Source organism: Rattus norvegicus, chromosome 14 (genome assembly GCF_036323735.1).
Source record: "Rattus norvegicus strain BN/NHsdMcwi chromosome 14, GRCr8, whole genome shotgun sequence".
NCBI lineage: Eukaryota > Metazoa > Chordata > Mammalia > Rodentia > Muridae > Rattus > Rattus norvegicus.
In genome coordinates, this window is record NC_086032.1 from 2,477,341 (window position 1) to 2,494,477 (window position 17,137).

Consider the following 17,137-nt stretch of genomic DNA (forward strand, 5'->3'; position numbering starts at 1 on the left):
AACTCGAAGAATAAGTTTTTCTTTTCCTTTTTTCTATCCTTTTCTTTTAGACACTGGCCCACACACTACGGACTTTCTCACTGTTCTTTGGAAATACCTCACGTGTCACGCACCACCTGTCCTCTCCTGGGGAGCCTACCAGTTTTCTCAGGCCCTAATATAAAGGCATAGCTTTCTCTTCCCCATGCTTCCAGGCAGCTGCCAAGATATGTAGCTTGCCTATTGAGTCTGCTTTTAAATTATTTTATTAACGAAACTCTGAAGACTATGAAGAAGAGAACCTCGGTTTTTCCAATAAACTCATGAGCCCAATGTGAAGATCCCCAAATTTCCATAGTTGTTCACAGTAAGATTTATAGAATAGGGGTTGGGGATTTAGCTCAGTGGTAGAGCACTTGCCTAGCAAGCGCAAGGCCCTGGGTTCGGTCTCCAGCTCCGAAAAAAAAAAAAAAAAGAAAAAAGAAAAAAAAAGATTTATAGAATAAAGCCAAGTGTGGTGGTTTATGCCCCTAATGACTGGCAGAGGCAGGCTGACCCGTGATCCTAGTCTACAGAGTGAGTTCCAGGACAGCCAGGGCTACATTGAGAAAACACAAAAAACAAACAAACAAACAAACAAACAAACAAAACAATGGGGTTGGGGATTTAGCTCAGTGGTAGAGCGCTTGCCTAGCAAGCGCAAGGCCCTGGGTTCGGTCCCCAGCTCCGAAAAAAAAAAAACCAAAAAACAAAAAACAAACAAACAAAAAAAACCCAAAACAACAAAACCCAAATAAGCAAAAGAAAGTTTTGTACAATAAGAGAGTCAGAGAAATGATTTGGGGGTTAGCAGCAGATACCGCTCTTGCAGAGGACCTGAGTTTGGTTCTTTTCACCTACACTATTATAGAAATAATATGCATTCCCAGTAAGAAATCACTCCCACACTTATCACAAGTCTAGGTATGGCTAATTAATGCCTAAGGAAGCGCTGGCCATGAATATATTTTTACTAACTTATACACACATAACTTACACAGATGCATTTTTATATACGCTACCATCCTTAAATCGATTTCCAGCCCGTCTGCACTTTGAACAATTTAAACAGAGACAGGAGCCTCCAAGTCTGATCACTCGGGTGGATGGGGTGTTTGCACGGCAGAGATACTGCCAGATTTATTTTCACTACACCAGTATGGTTTTCCCTCACTAGTTGGTGGCCGGGTTCATCTTACCCGCCTGTCAGAATTATGCTTTCCCTGCTAAGAGCATAGGGGACTTAATGGCAGACCAGGACTTAACGGTAGCTGTGACCCTGAGCTGCCTCCTTAGAGGCACAGTGTTCTGTCTTTCATTTCAAGTAAACGCTCGTTGTCCTAATTGAATCACTTTTCTTACAACTTTTTAAAGGCATGGTATGCGTTTCAGGGTCTGGACACAGGCGGAACTCAGCAACAGCCACTGCCAGTGTGTCTTAGAAAAACTGGTTGCTATGCATTGTGTAGGTCTAATTGTTGTCTTCCTTCTGAGTGCGGTGAGACTGGTTCCTTGGAACCCGCAGAGCCTCCAGGCGAGGGAGGCGCCCAGCGAGCACTCTCAGGCGCCTGCCTCAGAACCAGAGCGAGGCGGGGAGGGAGTGAGCAGAGCTGCTCCCGCCTCCTACCTGAGCACGTCGCGGCTGAGCTGCTCCGACACCACCGCCTTCAGCCGGCGCCGCTCCCCGGACCCCTTCCTGGGCAGCCCCTTCCTGCCAAGCCCCGGGGACCTCGGAAGGCCCGCCGGGGCCGCGCCGCCTGCTCCACAGTGGGCCATATCAGGCTCAAGAGCCCGGGTGCCAGGCCGCGCGGGACCCGGACGGGGGCGTTCCCGAACCCAGCAGCCGGCCCCGGAGTCCTCCCCGGAAGGAAAGTTCCCGTCCCACCTAGTTTGCAGCCGGTCCCTAAATTCAGCGGACCGGGAACCCGGTGCCTAGGAATAAAAAGTCCACAGCCACGTGACCGGCGCTGCGGCGCAGGCGCACTGGCTCTGTTTACATGGGCTTCCTGCCGCCCTCCTAATCTCCCTGAAGGGAAGATCCCAGAGCTTTAATCTGTTCTTTCTTCTTACTGGTTGGGGTTAGTCAACCGTTTAATGAGTGTTATGGAGGAGTGACTTGAAATCAATGCGAGTAGCGTTTGTATCTGTTCTTCCTGGAGTGTCTGCATCCCCTGCCCTCTTTATCTATGAAAGATTAGGGGAGGGGAGGTGTCACCAGAGTTTTCCAGTAGTGAGCATTAATGTCGTGAGCAAGGACGTAAATAGGCTTAGTTGATATAGCACAAGTTATATTTTAGTATGCTGAGGGAGGGTCATCACACAAGATTCACACTCTTAAATTCCTATGGTCCTAAGGCCATCTCCCCAAGGCTGCTTAATTAGGTGATGTATCTTAGCTGAAGGTTATGTGAGGGTCCATGATTCGCTGAAAAGAGTCTTTTATTCTGTAGAAATTCAGCATTCTGGGGTCTCCCATTGCCAAGACAGACAATCAAGTAAACTTGCAGGCCTGATTTAAAACACATCCGGGGACTCTGGGGTAGGTGACCTTCATCTTCCTCCATCTCTAAGGACATTCTGTTACCAGGGAATGGGGAGTGGAAACTGTTGCTGACCCCATTGCCCTTGCTTCAGGCCAGGTGGTGAAGGGCCCTAGGGGTTTTCACCAGCCTTATACCCACCAGCCTCGGGCAAGGATAGACCAGGTTCCAGCTTCCCACTTTGAGTCTAGGCTAGGCCAGGTTCCATTCTCCACTCACAGGAATATTCTTAAGTAGAAAATTCTTATAATGTACTGACTGTTGCTTGCTAGCCAATAGATTTAAAGGTCAGTATGCTTAGCCAGTAAGTTTGAACTGTAACCTTGCTGATAGAACCTGTGCCTTAAAAAGTATAAAAACTGGGTTGGGGATTTAGCTCAGTGGTAGAGCGCTTGCCTAGCAAGCGCCAAGGCCCTGGGTTCGGTCCCCAGCTCCGAAAAAAAGAAAAGGAAAAAAAAAGTATAAAAACTGCTTGCAATAGGGGCTGGGGATTTAGCTCAGTGGTAGAGCGCTTACCTAGGAAGCGCAAGGCTCTGGGTTCGGTCCCCAGCTCCGAAAAAAAAGAACCGAAAAAAAAGAACCAAAAAAAAAAAAAAAAAAAAAAAAAAAACTGCTTGCAATAGCCATTCCTGTTGCTTTCTAGTCACTCGCCTTAAGCGACTAATTAAAGGTCAACCCTGACACACAGGAAAAGAAACCTTGGTTTTGCATCTATCTGAGTATCGGTGTCTTACTCGGAAGGTGGGGGGCGGGGGGGGCGGGGTAGGGGTGTCTCAAAGCAAGTACCACTGACCAAGGGTCCAGGGCTTACAGTGGCTGGTCAGCTTCTGAGGACAGGGCAGTTTCTGACTAGCTGCCTGAAGCCTGGGGTTTTTCTAGTAACTGACTTGCCTTGCCCAGTTCTTAGGCCTAGTCTCCTGGACTGCTAATTTGAAGCCTGTCATGGAGTCAGCCTGTCTCAGACTACTCGAACAGTAGTCTTTGATTTGAGGGTGAGGATCCTGGGAGAGACTTTCCAGCCACAAGGCAGATCAAAGTGACATCTCTCCAGAAATGCAGAACAGAGTGTTGTTCTCAGTCTCTGTTTATACACTGTCTACTGGCGTCATGGGATTCTAGGCCTGTGTCTGATTAAGTGATGCCGCTGGGTTCTGGTTATCAGGTGCAGCCTTGCGTGCAGTGGAATCCCTGGCTAAGCTATCTTTACAAATCTAAAGCTCATTTCCTTTTACCCTAGAGCTTAGCTTGAGGAATAAACGATTTTGAGTATGAAAACCTGAGGGTTAACGCTCTCACTGTTCACAGCTCCCTGCTTTCAAGCCTGCTTAACTCCCCTGCCCAATCTGGTTTCATATCACAACTACTATTAAGTTATCTACCTTTTTTTTTTTTTGAGGACTTCCTCACCCCAATAGTCCTTCTTCAGTTGTAAGGCTTTTATAGGCATTCTGAGTCGAATATGTGACTCTAAAGACTCCAAGCTGGGGTCTGCTTTTATTAATGCAAATTGTGCAGTGTGTCTTAATGCAAATTGTGCAGTGTGTCGGGTCCAAATCTCTCCAAATTCTGATGGCTAGACGAAAATCCAGCATTCCTCAGGAACTTGTGAAGCCAATTCCCTTCCACCAAAGGAGCTATCTATGATATGGGTTAGCGTACTAAAGTTCATGCAGGCCTCCAGGCTCCCTCATTATCACAAGTATCACAAGTATTTCAGAGTTTATGTTAGCACGCTGCCCTTCTTACCTCCTCTACAACAGTAAATGTCTCCAGCTCACAGACTTACCTCATTCTCCTCATAACCCTGCTATTTCAGCTATGCTCTCTCCCCTCCTTCCCTCACTCCCTTCTTTCCTTCCTTCCCTCCCTCTGCTCTCCTGCTATTATCTATCTATCTACCTACCTATCTATCTATCTATCTATCTATCTATCTATCTATCTATCTATCTATCTATGCTCTGTCCCTGCCTCTCTCAGCCTGCTGCTCATGTTCAGTCTACCACTTCCTCTCTGCTCTAGACTCTTCCAGATGCCTCTGGCTGTTCTCTCCCACGTTTCTGCAATAAAAATCTTTCCCTTAACCATGCCATGCGATCAATTTATAAAGTGTTCTTATTTCTGCAGCTGAGTTGCCTCTGTATGCCTTTTTCCCAATTCCACACACGTACATGCAAATTACATTATTTCATTTTTTTCTTTACAGCTAAATAAATTTCCATTATGTATTGTCAGGTCCAAAGGGTACCCTAAAGCACCCTAAAAGGGCAGGCCCCTGAGTTGGTCCAAAATTGAGTCTCAGCTCAGCTCAAGCTGGTCCGTAGAAATATTTCTGTCACTTAGATTAAATATTTCTCAGGAAGTTGTGAATCAGAATTCTTGTTTGCCAGAAAAGGAGTCGTTTCCTTTGTCTCTGGTAGAAGTGACACATAGTGACATCCAGAGTGTCAAAAGCCATGCTTGCTTCTAGGTTCCTACAGTTCCCTATCCACAGGTACCTGGTATAAATTTCAGTGTCTATACTAGCCTCTGGGCCCTACTCATCCCTGCATAACCTCTCTTCCTCCACTGGGCTGGCTTCCAACTCACAGGCTTCCCTCCTCCGGGATACCCATCCATTCTCTATAAAAAGCATGGTTTCCCCTCTGCCCCCACTTCTCCCGGTGTCTCTGCTTGTTCTCTCTCCCCTAACCACAATAAAAAACGTTCCCCTTGGCCATGGAGTGGACGTGTCAGAGGTTTCTTAGCCATGCCCGTTTACATGTATATGTAACACATTTCCACTATCCATTCGTCCGACGATGGACGTATAGGCTCAGTCCACTTCCTAGCTACTGTGAACAGAGCAGCACCAATCATGGTTGAGCAGACATCTCTATAGTGCAGTATAGAATCATTTGATGCCTTCTAAACATGTTTTCTCTCAATTAAAGAATTAAAAAGCAAGGAAGGAATGCTGCCAGGAATCCTAGGGAGTCCCAGTAGAGAGCCGTTAAATGATACCTGGGAAATCAGGGTCCCCTCGTCGGAGTACAGTTTATTAATTGATAAATTAAAGCCACAAACCTTTTTAAGTCTGAGTCTGTTTGCTGGGTTGAAGGCCATGTTTGTGCTTCTTATTCTCTGGGTGGATGGGGCCACAGGCATATGCCATTGTGCCCAATGAACCTTAAGGAAGGGAAAGGTATCATAATTCCTCAAGCATATTTTAAATATAGTATCTCTGTTGGTCAGTTTCTGTCCACATGACACGAACCAGGTAGGGCCATTTGAGAAGAGAGGACCACAACTGAAGAATTATCTCCATCAGACCAGCCTGTGGACCAGACTGTGGTACCTTTTCTTGAATATTCATTGCCCACTGTGAATGGTGCCTTCCCTGGGCAAGGTCCTGGGTTGTATAAGAAAATATGCTGAGTGAACCGTGGGGAGCAAGCCAGCAAGCAGCACCCCTCCATGGTTCCTCTCTCTGCTTCTGCTTGAGTGCTCCACCTGGCTTTCCTCAAGCCCCTTTCCTCCCCAAGCTGCTTTTTCCAAGACGGTATCCATGCTACTTAGAGTAAAAACCACTGAGCTTTTCCTCAAAGGATAATCTTTATTTAGTTCGTCATTTCCACCTAAAAGTTCTTTCCCTGTTTCCAAGGACTCCTCGAACACCTCGATATTAGGGAAACATTTATACCTCTCCCGGTAATGAGTATATATAGGCCGCCTGGAGGTCTATGTATGAGTGAAATAGCTTGGCGTATGCTGGATGCTTCAGGGCAAACCTCCTAAAAGTCCTGTAGGAAACCTGAGCTGAATCCTTGCCAGCCATCTGCTGGAAGAGTGTGGAGACATCTAGGTCTGGCACTCCGAAAGCTGCCCGGAGCATGGTTGTCAGCTCCTGTTCTGTTATATAACCATCCTCGTCGAGATCAAAAAGCTTAAATGACATTTGCAGAATCTTCTCTGTGTTGGCTGGGTTGCACAGGACGGTTAGACCTATCACATACTCTCGGAAGTCTATGGTGCCGTCCTGATTCCTATCAAAGAGGGAGAAAAGCTGTCTCAGGGGCTCTGAAATGGGGAGTTTTAAGTATCTTGAGAACTCTTCGATCCCAATCTTGCCTCCTTTGGAGGAGACTGCAACCGAAGCGTACTTGTCCAAGTGCGTGTGGATGTTGTCCCAATCTAATTTCAATTTCTGACTGATTTTTGTGAATTCCACCAGGCCAGCTTCCATGGGTAGCCGAAGGGCACCAGCAGAGATCATCAGTTTGCAATCTTCGAAACTGTGATCCGTTACCGGCAGCTTCAAAGCGTTTGCCATGTTGATTCGGACTGTGTTGGCAAAAAGGATGGGGTCTTTCTTTTCGTCTTCATTTGGGATGTAAACAGGCATGAACTCAACTTCCATTCTAGTGAAGGGCTGACTCAGGGTGAGCATACATACCTGGAAGCCCGAGAACCCATGCCACGTCCAGGTCACGGTGTCCAGGGTGTTGGGGTACCTAAGCAGTACGGGTTGCACAGGGACACCTGGGGAGAAGGCTCCTAGTTTAAAAGTGACAAGACAGGAGCGGTTGGTGCACAATCCTTCTGGAAAAATCAGAATCTGTGGCCACTTCATTTTAGATTTCACCCGCGAGAGGATCTCATTCCGGGTAGTCTTTCTAGAATTCGGGTCTTCTCGTCGCACAAGCACAGGCTGAGTTAAAAGGATGCATTGCCCAACCAATGGGATGCGCACGTGCTGGGTATCAGAGACCACTGAAGGGAGCCCCGCCACAATAACGGCGATGGCATCAAAGAAGGTGGAGTGTGGTGCGACGACGAAGATGGGGGCCTCCTCTCTGGTGGCCTTTTTCCCTTTGACCTTAATTAGGAACCCGGCACAAAAGAACGCCAAACGGAGCAAGAATATGAAGACCGGCTTTATCAAATGTTTCCTCCAACTCTTCACGGGTTCGGTAGGTTGAATAGGCAAGTTAATGGTGGAGAGTAGGGCCACTGGCCAGAGGAGGAGGAAGAGGAAGACAATGCAGGACACCCGCACGGGTACCAGCACAGTCCCCAGGAAGATGCTGCAGGCCAACTGCCAAGCACTCAGCTGCGTGTGGTGAGTGAAGGGGTTGGTCACTGCCGGCGGATATAAAGACTTATTCACCTCCTGTGCAGTCCTGCTGTCCCACACCTCCACCTCCGTCATAGTGTCTGCGGTATCTCTGCGTTGGGTTTGATGAGCCATGAAGTCTGCTTCTCAGCGTCTGTCTCTTCCTTTCTCCGCAGCTATTTCATTTGCATGTAATTAGCACACTTACAGCGAATTGTTGGTTAATAGGAAATGATGCTCTACCTTTAAAATTGGGGGGAAAATCCACAGGAGAATTAGAATCTCATCGAGACCAATCATGGTGTGCTGTTGTTTTTGGTCATATATGGTTAGCAAATTTTCACATAGCAATTTATGGTATTATATTACTCATGTGTACTTACTAAGGAGATGCGAATTTGAATGGATTAATATCAATTGCAACTTTCAAACTTAAGTGACAATGCCAGTAAGGTTTGCTGTGGACTGCTGTGAGAGCTAACGAGTGAAGTTTGTCCACTGTCATACAGATTGCTGATTTCATTCTCTTTATGCCAAGAAGTGTAAGGAAGGACACCTTAAGAGTCTGTTTTATGAGCTTTTATGTACATAGAAATTTATGGAGGAATAGATTTTGAGAGAGGAAGAGGTGGGGAAGAGAGGGTTATAGGCTCTTGTTGTGGTTTGCCCGGAAGTTATCTGTATTTTGATGCTAATTCCACTGCCCCAAGGACAGCTGCCTAGTTACATACTCAGGAATCAGGTGACTTCATCAGAACCTTCTCCCCATTGAATTTGTAAAATACAGGTGAGGGGCAGGTACAGGATAGAAGGAGGCCTGTCATTGGAGGAGAAGGAAGGATGGGCAGGAGAGAAGTTTGAAGGAAGAGGAGGAGATGAGAAGAGAAAGGAAAGAGACAGGAGAGGAGAGCGTGAGAAGCCATGGCAGGTGATGTTAAGATTCTGCTCTGTGTATTTACAGGTTGTTATCAATGTTCCTAAGGGATGGATGGTACCGGGCTTTGTATGTTTAAGTGGGCAATTATATCTTATCAGTTGGATCTAAGATTATTGTGTTGTGTGTTCTTTTATGTGAGGGTTTGAGTGTAGGAAAGTGTGCGGCTGGGATGTGTTTCTGCCAAGATATCTAGCAGATATCTTGGGGCACCGCGTGCGGACCCAGCAAGGTAAAAGACTATCTTTTTTTTTTTTTTTAAATATTTTTACAACAACAGGCTCTGACTGGAGAGGAGAAGAAGTTTGTAGGGAAGGGCGGGAGAGAGTAGCTGAGGAGGAGGAGGAGGAATGAGAAGAGAGCACATCTTTGTGTGAGACGCCATAATGAAATCCACCCCTCACAAAATCAATCATTTAAAAAGAAAAAATTAGGGCACATTAATTCTAATAGGGCAGAGTCAACTATGGCAGGTGGTGTTTATATCGTTAAGATTAGTCTACATGAACATGTCAACACTCTAAACTAAAAAAAAAAAAAACCAAAAATGACTAAAATAAGATCTAATTTACTGTGTCATCATGGTCTCCAGGATGAGTCCCTTCTTATCTGCTGTCCTTGGGAAGTCGCAGAGCCCAGTTATAGTGTGAACTAGGCTGTCTTCAAGATCTGGAAGCACTCGTAATCTGGATCATGCTGCACCAAGGATTCCTGCCGTGTTTACTAATTGGTACTCTGAATCCCTTTCCCCAGAGTGAAAGTGACTGTTTTGGTCCCCAAGTTCACATCTGTTGACTTGTATCAAGTTAGCCGTCCAGGAAGCACTATGGTCACCAAAGCTTGATAAGCAGGGTGTGGTCTCAGTGGAAGGTCACTTCCAGGTGCCGACATTATGAAAGGGGGAATCGGCAGAAGTTACAGGTTAAAACTTGCTCTCACATCCTTAGTTTGGTCCTCTCCTTTTGTTATGGTTTGTAAACAATTGAGCTTGTATTGCATTTAGAGGTTTCTATGGCACAAGAGAATTCTGAGGACACTCCACATTCTTCTGTCACTGTGAGGACTGTCTGCAATGAAGAAGATGTCACTAAGGTGCTATGACTTGCCAGCCAATTGTCTCTTTTGCCAGAAAGGATATCCCAAGACAGTGGGTAGCAGTGACTGGAGCCGCACTGTTACCCTTCTGCGGACTTGTTAATTATACAAGGCACATTTCTACTCCTTCCTTTCCTTAATGGCGTCCTGTAGATGCTTAAGAAACAGTTCTCACGCCATCGCCACCTTTCTTTTTTATACTCCGTGTGCCAGATAGGGCGTCATATTTACTTGACTGTAACATGGTATTGCAGTAGTCAGTCCCTGACCCTCATCTATGGTCTTAGCTACTTGTGGCCCACCAGGGTTTAAAAATATGAATTGAAAAAAAAAATCATGTGTTTTAAGTTGTATGGCATTCTGAGCAGTGTGATTAAAATCTCCCTCTGTTCAGCTTCATGCAATGCAAATCATCTCTGTCCAGGAGGGCAGGGCTGCTATCCACTCAGCCTTCAGATTGACAGTCCTAATGTGCTTCACTTGTTCGAAAGAAAAATCCATGCATTGTTCAGTGTTATTTAATCTCACCCACTAATGGCCCCAAAATGCCAAAGAGAAACCATAAGGGCTGCTTTTAATTAAAAGGTAGATATTTCCCATGAGGAGTGAAAACAAAGTTTCATGCTAATTTGATCATCACAGCTCTCACTGAGAGAGTCACAGCCACAGTACACGGCAAGAACTTAGTTTAAGATGGGGAAAGCGTCTATCATATAGGGTTTGGGTCATCTGCAGTTCTGGATCTGCTAAGGGTCTTGGGACGGCATTTTTCATAAGAAATTGTCTGTATGCCTATAGTGTGGCAGGCCATTGTTGTAGACAGTGTGCATCAGCTTTAAAAAATTAAATCTTGCCCTGTAAAACTTGGATTCTAGTGTTCAAGGGAATTATAGTATTAATGTCTTACTGCACCGAAGGGGTAAAAAGATGTTCTCCTGCTTGGTTGATGTAGCACATGCCAGTTTCAAATAGAGTTTAGGTCGTTCATCATAAATAGAACTTAAGATCCATTTCCATGAAGACTCATCTAGCCCAGTTATTCAGATTATAATCTATAATTGTTTTAACTGTGAAATTAAAATATCCGCCATCGAAGATCCGCCTTTTATACTCTGACCCAGCTCATATCACAACTGTCTGTAAGGGTACCAAGAAGGAAACAGCCAAATATGAGCCATTTTCCCCAGGTACCTTTTGTACAACTGTGCTTTTTAAGGCAGATGTTTTTTTGGGGTGAATTCGACAGAAAATAATTACACAGATTTTTTTTCAGTACCAGGAGTCACTATATTTATTTACAATCAAGCATATTAAAATGGGCATTTTTTCCTAATAAAACATAAGTTGATGAACGAGTTTTTAAGAGGTTTCAGAGACTCCGTGAAAGACTCCCTGTAGGAGATAAAGTCAGTCTCTCCTTGTCTCTTCCCTCAGGAATGCCCATATCAGCCCGTTCACTATGTCAGGCTGGTCTTGCTGAAGCCAGTGGCTACCTTCTGACAGAATGGTGAGTCTGAAGTAGTTTTTAACATAAATCTTTGTGACCTCGGCCATCTCCACCTCCATAAACGCATCTTCCTCTCCCCACAGAAGCAGCGTCGGTGTTGTCACCATGTGATGCTTGAGAGGCAGGCAGCTATAAAACCAGAACACATTGGCTTGAGAACCGCTGGGAAGCTGAGTAACCGGTAACACTAATCTCTTCCTAAAGGGCTGAAGATTGGTTCTTGGGAGGGTAGAAGAGCCTTACCCTGGGGCAGCATGAATTTGCAGGAAATGTTTAAAAGCCCCCTTGGGAAGTGGTGATGGGGAATTATTGTGAAGCACCGCATTGGGCATTGGGCGCTAAGACTGTTCCAACATGAGGAGTGTGTTAGTGAATGTAATGGCAGTACTCAAGAGGCAAAGGCAGACCACTGCTGCAAGTTCAAGGCTAGCCTGGGCTACACCGAGTTTCAGGACAGCATGGGCCAAAGTTTGAGACCCTATCGGAAAACAAATGAACACCCTCTAAAGAAGGAAAATGAAAAAGGAATCTAATAGGTCCAATCTAACAAGACCCAAGTCAGCTCTTCACCGAATACAGCACTTCACAGCCATTTCCAATAAAGAACCAACTTGGATCTCTAGCACCAAGTGAAAAGTAGAGGGGGTAGCCTGCACTACAGTCTGCCGAACCGGGGCAGGAAGGTCTGGTGTAATCGTCAAGCCCCGGCTTCCTGGTAAGAAATCATCTCAATAAGCAAGGTGAATGGCTGCTGGGTGGTGGCACCCTGGGTAGTCCTCAATGCACATACACCTACACACGCACGCACACCCACAAAACCAATCGAATTGAGCTTTTACTGAATTTTGTCCAAGACCAACCAAGGCTACACAGGAAAAACACTTCTAAAGAGGAAAACGAAAGAGCAACAACACAACCCAAGCAAAGTCACGAGTTCGCCATTCACGGGCTGTGTATCTCTGGAGTTCACAGTGCTTCCTCCTGGTGGTGCAAGCATTCCCAGTGAACAATTACAGTAAAAATGAACAAGCAAAAAAACTTGGGAAAGGGCAGAAAGATAGGATTGCTTTTCCTCCTACAGCCACTTAAAACACACTTTTCTGGGGGTGGGGTGAGGGTGGGGGTCTTCGATCCTTGACTTTCTGGTCATGATTTTAATCTCCATAACCTGGGACTGTGAGTTAAGACAAACCCTTTCCCCTTAAATGGCATGCACCAGAATGTTCTATCGTGCAACCAAAAAGAAACCAAGACACTGACTTACTGATTTTTTTGTTTGTTTAGGTAGGATGTTACTGTGGAGCCCAGGCTGGCCTTGAACTTACGACCTTCATACCTCAGCCTGTCCAGTGCTTGGCATTGCCATGCCTGGCTGCTGCCGTTGTCTTGGTTATCTTAGTTCATGTCGGTCTCTTTGTCTTTCCCCAACTCTTTTTGAATTGGTAGTTTTTAATTTTATCCCCCATACTGGTTTAAAGGTACTAAAAATATTCCATGAGGGGTTGGGGATTTAGCTCAGTGGTAGAGCGCTTGCCTAGCAAGCACAAGGCCCTGGGTTCGGTCCTCAGCTCCAAAAAAAAAAAAAAAATTCCACGCTTATTTCCCTGGCACCACACTCTTCTTGTCCTTCCAGCCCTGAACTTCTGCCTCTCCAGCTCTACCTGTGCTTCACGAGGTCTCACCCCATCTTCCCACACAGCTCTAGTCCCCACCATCTCCCTTTCCAGTTCTCTCTCCTTGGCCTTGTGTTTCTTCCAAAGCCTTTCTGTGTGTTTGTAGCCATGGACTCATGGCTGTGGTTATTTACTTAATGTCTGTTTCCTCTGCCAAGGGTTGTAAGATCAGGATCCTTGTCTTGTTTTGCTCAACACTGTACCTCGGGTGCCAGCAGCCCAGGACAGGTCATGTTCTTAAGCATGCTTCCTGAGTGAGTTAATATAGGACCATTACAATATAGTAAAAATTAGTCTACTCAAAAGGAAAGACTAAGAGGCTAGAATTATGGATAAAGCAATGGCCACGTGGGAACTTTTTATTCTCTACTGTTCCACGGTTTAAATTTTCTGTGAAAGAAACTTATTAATGTTGGATCTGGGGCTAGGGAGATGGCTCAGTGCTGTCTACACAACTATGAGGACCCGAGCTCAAGTCTACAGAATTCATGCAAAGGCAAACAAGGAATGTAAACATCTATAATCTCAGCCCTATGGAGAGATAGGAGGCAGAAACAGGAGAGCCCCTGGAAGCTTGCTGGTCAGTTAGCTTAGGGTATGTAGCAGAAAAACAAAAGGGACTTTTCTTCAAACAAAGTGCTAGAAGGTGAAGGCTGACACCAAGTTGTCACTGTGTTGTATGAGCATATCACCATCACACACACACACACACACACACACACACACATGCACATGTGTGTGCACACAGAGACAGACACATGTACATATACATAGACGCACACAGAGACACACACATGCACATACACACAGACACACATGCACACACAGACACACATGCACACAGATACGCACACATAGAGACATCCACAGAGATATAAATGCACATGCATATGCACACACAGATATACACAAACACAAACACATATGCACATACATGCACAGACACAATGCACACATGCATATGCAAAAACACATATAGAAACATGCATACACACAAATGCATATGCCCACACAGAGACACACACATATACACAGGCATATGCATGTGCACACACACATACACAGAATATGATGTGTCTGGGGGAAAAGTGTGTGTGACATTCTAAATAAATGATAAACTTAATTTAAAATAATAAAGTGTTACCTCTTTAGATTGGAGTGTTTTACTTAATCTAAAAGAAACTATACTGACCTGAAAATGTTTCGATAATGGTTAATTGGACCACTTAGTGCTCCGGGCTGAGAGAAAACATAAACATAAGCTTCTAGATCTTCTGTTGTCAGCTGACGTCCTTTTCTTCCGATGCCAGTGCTCTGACTGGTAAACAGGTGTTTCAAAGCCTAATTAAGCAAAAGAGGATAATTTAAAACTGTCAGTTACCTGTTAGTAAACTCTTACCTCAAAGGGAGCTGGAGGCTGACATTGTAGTTCAATTGGTAGAGTACTTGACTAGCCTGCACGGGTGCTAGTACTGCTTAAACTGAGCAGGGTAGCACATGCCTGTCATCCCAGCACTTCGGAAATAGAGTCAAGAGGATCAGAAGCCAAGATCGTCTTTTCTACATGCCAGTTCAGTCAGGGCCATGCTGGCTTTCTTGAGCCTTGTCTCAAAAAATGGGGGAAATAATATGACTGTTGATGTTGGGGGATATAGTAGCTGATGTGGGGAATATAGTAGCTGATGTGGAGAATATAGTAGCTAATTTGGGGGTACGGTAGCTGATAGGCAATGATAACTTCTAGCTCAAAGGTCTCATTGTTTATAGATGCAATTCACATTTCTGCTTTCCTAACTCTTTTTTCTTCCTTTTCGATCCTGTTACGTATTTCACCCCACTGAAAGCATCTGATCTTGGTGCCCATTTGTATTCTACAAGACCCTGTCAGGTAGCTCTCTGGCCAACTCCTTCCTTCATGTTTCAACTACTATTTGGTGACCAGAAAGATCCGTCTTTCAAAGTTATTCAAACCATAGTAGTAATCGCTTTACTTCACAGCCCAGTTCATACCCCGGTTCCCAGCAGTTTCCTAAGTGAAGTGGGAGTTTGAGGAGATGGCCATTAGTGTCCTTACCACCGCTGCTGGTGTTTTCCAGTCAGTTTTGTCCCTTGGATTTTTTTTTCTCCATCTTTATTAAATTGGGTATTTCTTATTTACATTTAAATTGTTATTACTTTTCCCGGTTTCCAGGCCAACATCCCCCTAACCCCTCCACCTCCCCTTCTATATGAGTGTTCCCCTCCTCGTCCTCCTTCCATTACCGCCTTCCCCCCCAACAATCCTGTTCACTAGGGGTTCAGCCTTGGCAGGACCAAGGGCTTCCCCTTCCACTGGTGCCCTTACTAGGCTATTCATTGATACCTATGCAGTTGGAGCCCAGGAATCCCTTAAAATGGCCTCAGGGCTCCGCCCTTGTTCTGTGGAGCCTGCTCTATGCCATTATTTCCCAAGGCACAGACAACCTGTTCAGAGCCATTGTTGTATTTGTTTAAAATGTGAGTCCTAGAGGCTCCTGAGATAGTCTAGTAGTAAAGACACTTGCCGCCAAACCCAAGGACCTAGGTTCAAGTCCCAGGGCGCATGCAGTATAAGAAGAGAACTGCCCAATGGAAATTCTTCTTTCACTTTCACACCACCACACACAAAAGTAATAAAAATGGAACGGCTTTTCATATGTCAGTCCTTCTACACAAAAATACACGTGCAAAAATGGTGAAATGGCATAAACATGAGGTGATCATATTGTTTGTAATTGAAAATGACCAGAAGAAACTCAGTGCCCACCAGTTGAGTGCTTGCTGAGTAAATTCTAGTTCAGTCACACTCTGGTGTACGAAATGCTCTTAATACCACATGTAAAGATAGAGACTATTTCTATATGTTTAACCTGAAGTGATCGTTAGGCTACATTACTGAGTAATAGAAAAAGAACAAAATAGACAGAGCACTAGAGTAGATACTAGTGTGTACTGTCCACTGTCCACTGGGTATACGGGTAAATAAAGAATCACTTTATCATAATAAACTCAAAAATAAAAGTCTCATCTGCTAAATAAAGGTAACCATTATAACAAGCACTTGCTCAGTCTCAAACTATATATTTCGGTGAACTTCTACACAGTTAGAATGGACATTCTGAAGCCCTGGAGCTTCTATTAAGGTTTTAGATGCCCAGTATCAGTTGAATTTTTATGTACTTTTCCAATTCCAACACATAGACATGGGTGGGGGGAGAATGAAAGGGAGAAAGAGGGGGAGGGGAAAGGGGGAGGGGAGTGGGGAGGAGGAGAGGTAACCCAGATCTTGAAAAACAAATGTCTCATGTTCCCTTATTGGCGGCTCCTAGCTCCAGATCATCAGATGTGAGTGTATATCCTGTAGTAGCTATAGAAACAAGGAAAGGAAAACAGGGGCCACTGCCAAGACAGGGGGATTACTGAGCAACAGAGAAGGGATTGGCAGGGTACGTGTGCTCTGATTGGGAAATGAGAAAGAAGCTGTTCTTTAGGGGAAGAAGGGAGGTCATCGATACAGAAGAAGGGGGTGGATAAAACAGCAACGAGGATGTTTGGAGAAGATGCCAAAAATACTGTTAACTATTTATCTAAAAACCCCACGATACATATAATCCTATGTGTAAAAACACATATACCTGATTTGAATTGACAGCGCTCCCTCTAAGAGCCAAAGACCACCTCACAAAAAACCCAACGCCAGACACGAGAAGCCCACTTTCGAATTGCTGCCTAAGGTTCTCTAAGTGACCCCCAAATCACTCAGGCTATTGCTCTTGGTTGCCCCAAAGGGTGAAAGGCAAATCTTTAGTGCAGAAGACACCAGGCACTTCAGAAACAGGATTCAGAGATCCCTAGGCTGGAACCTGGCCTGAGTAGCCTTCCCTGAGGACCAGAAGGCACCATGCAAGCTTCCAAAGGAGGGAAGCCACCAACAGCCCCACCCAACAATGATACCTATGAACCACATCAAGGGTCATGGTGACAAGTAAGGGTGCAATAATGTCACTCCACCCTGATGGTAACCAACTGCTCTCTAAGTGGACCTAAGACCTGTTCAACAAGAGGGATACCATGACTAGTACTGGAAACGTAGCTAATTCAGTGTTAGCGAAGTCATGGCTGTTAGAGGAGAATCTACAACTTCTACTTCACTAAACCAGCATAACCCCTAATGACAGTCTATAAATATTTGTCCTTATGCTCACTGATAAGTCTCCATACCTCATCAAGGAAGCTTCTCTTTGCAACAGACAGAGATCA

The 17,137-nt window shown here is 45.1% G+C and overlaps 3 protein-coding genes and 1 long non-coding RNA gene across 15 annotated transcripts in view; 1 reads left to right on the forward strand and 3 right to left on the reverse strand.

Moving 5' to 3' along the window:
• Btbd8 (BTB domain containing 8) overlaps positions 1-5,774 on the reverse strand; it is a 73,022-nt gene extending 67,248 nt beyond the window's left edge. For 3 of the 7 annotated variants that reach the window (XM_006250597.5, XM_063272796.1, XM_039092623.2), the window contains exon 1: positions 1,646-1,947. In XM_006250597.5, coding sequence (XP_006250659.2) covers positions 1,646-1,794 — 149 coding nt within the window. In that variant the 5' untranslated portion in view covers positions 1,795-1,947. Of the gene's footprint in view, positions 1-1,645; positions 1,949-5,621 lie in introns of those variants that run through there. The other 4 variants (XM_039092624.2, XM_039092627.2, NM_001419526.1 and 1 more) reach the window with 3 other exon arrangements.
• LOC108352691 (uncharacterized) overlaps positions 1-17,137 on the forward strand; it is a 56,321-nt gene that overhangs the window by 34,455 nt on the left and 4,729 nt on the right. For 2 of the 4 annotated variants that reach the window (XR_010057654.1, XR_010057655.1), the window contains exons 2-3: positions 11,114-11,186; positions 11,270-11,367. This is a non-coding gene — a long non-coding RNA (uncharacterized LOC108352691). Of the gene's footprint in view, positions 1-8,307; positions 8,579-9,554; positions 9,677-11,113; positions 11,187-11,269; positions 11,368-17,137 lie in introns of those variants that run through there. The other 2 variants (XR_005493086.2, XR_001841044.3) reach the window with 2 other exon arrangements.
• Lpcat2b (lysophosphatidylcholine acyltransferase 2b) lies at positions 6,131-9,538 on the reverse strand. Its single transcript, NM_001025631.1, has 2 exons — positions 9,157-9,538; positions 6,131-7,893 (listed from the first exon to the last, which is right to left on the reverse strand). Exon 2 carries the CDS (start codon positions 7,783-7,785, stop codon positions 6,232-6,234), a length of 1,554 nt encoding a protein of 517 aa, NP_001020802.1. The 5' UTR covers positions 7,786-7,893; positions 9,157-9,538; the 3' UTR covers positions 6,131-6,231.
• Ephx4 (epoxide hydrolase 4) overlaps positions 10,942-17,137 on the reverse strand; it is a 29,277-nt gene continuing 23,081 nt past the window's right edge. For 2 of the 3 annotated variants that reach the window (XM_008769927.4, XM_039091658.2), the window contains exons 6-7: positions 14,052-14,200; positions 10,942-11,315 (exon numbers count right to left, since the gene is read on the reverse strand). In XM_008769927.4, coding sequence (XP_008768149.2) covers positions 11,087-11,315; positions 14,052-14,200 — 378 coding nt within the window. In that variant the 3' untranslated portion in view covers positions 10,942-11,086. The remainder of the gene's footprint in view (positions 11,316-14,051; positions 14,201-17,137) is intronic. The other variant, NM_001105994.1, reaches the window with a different exon arrangement.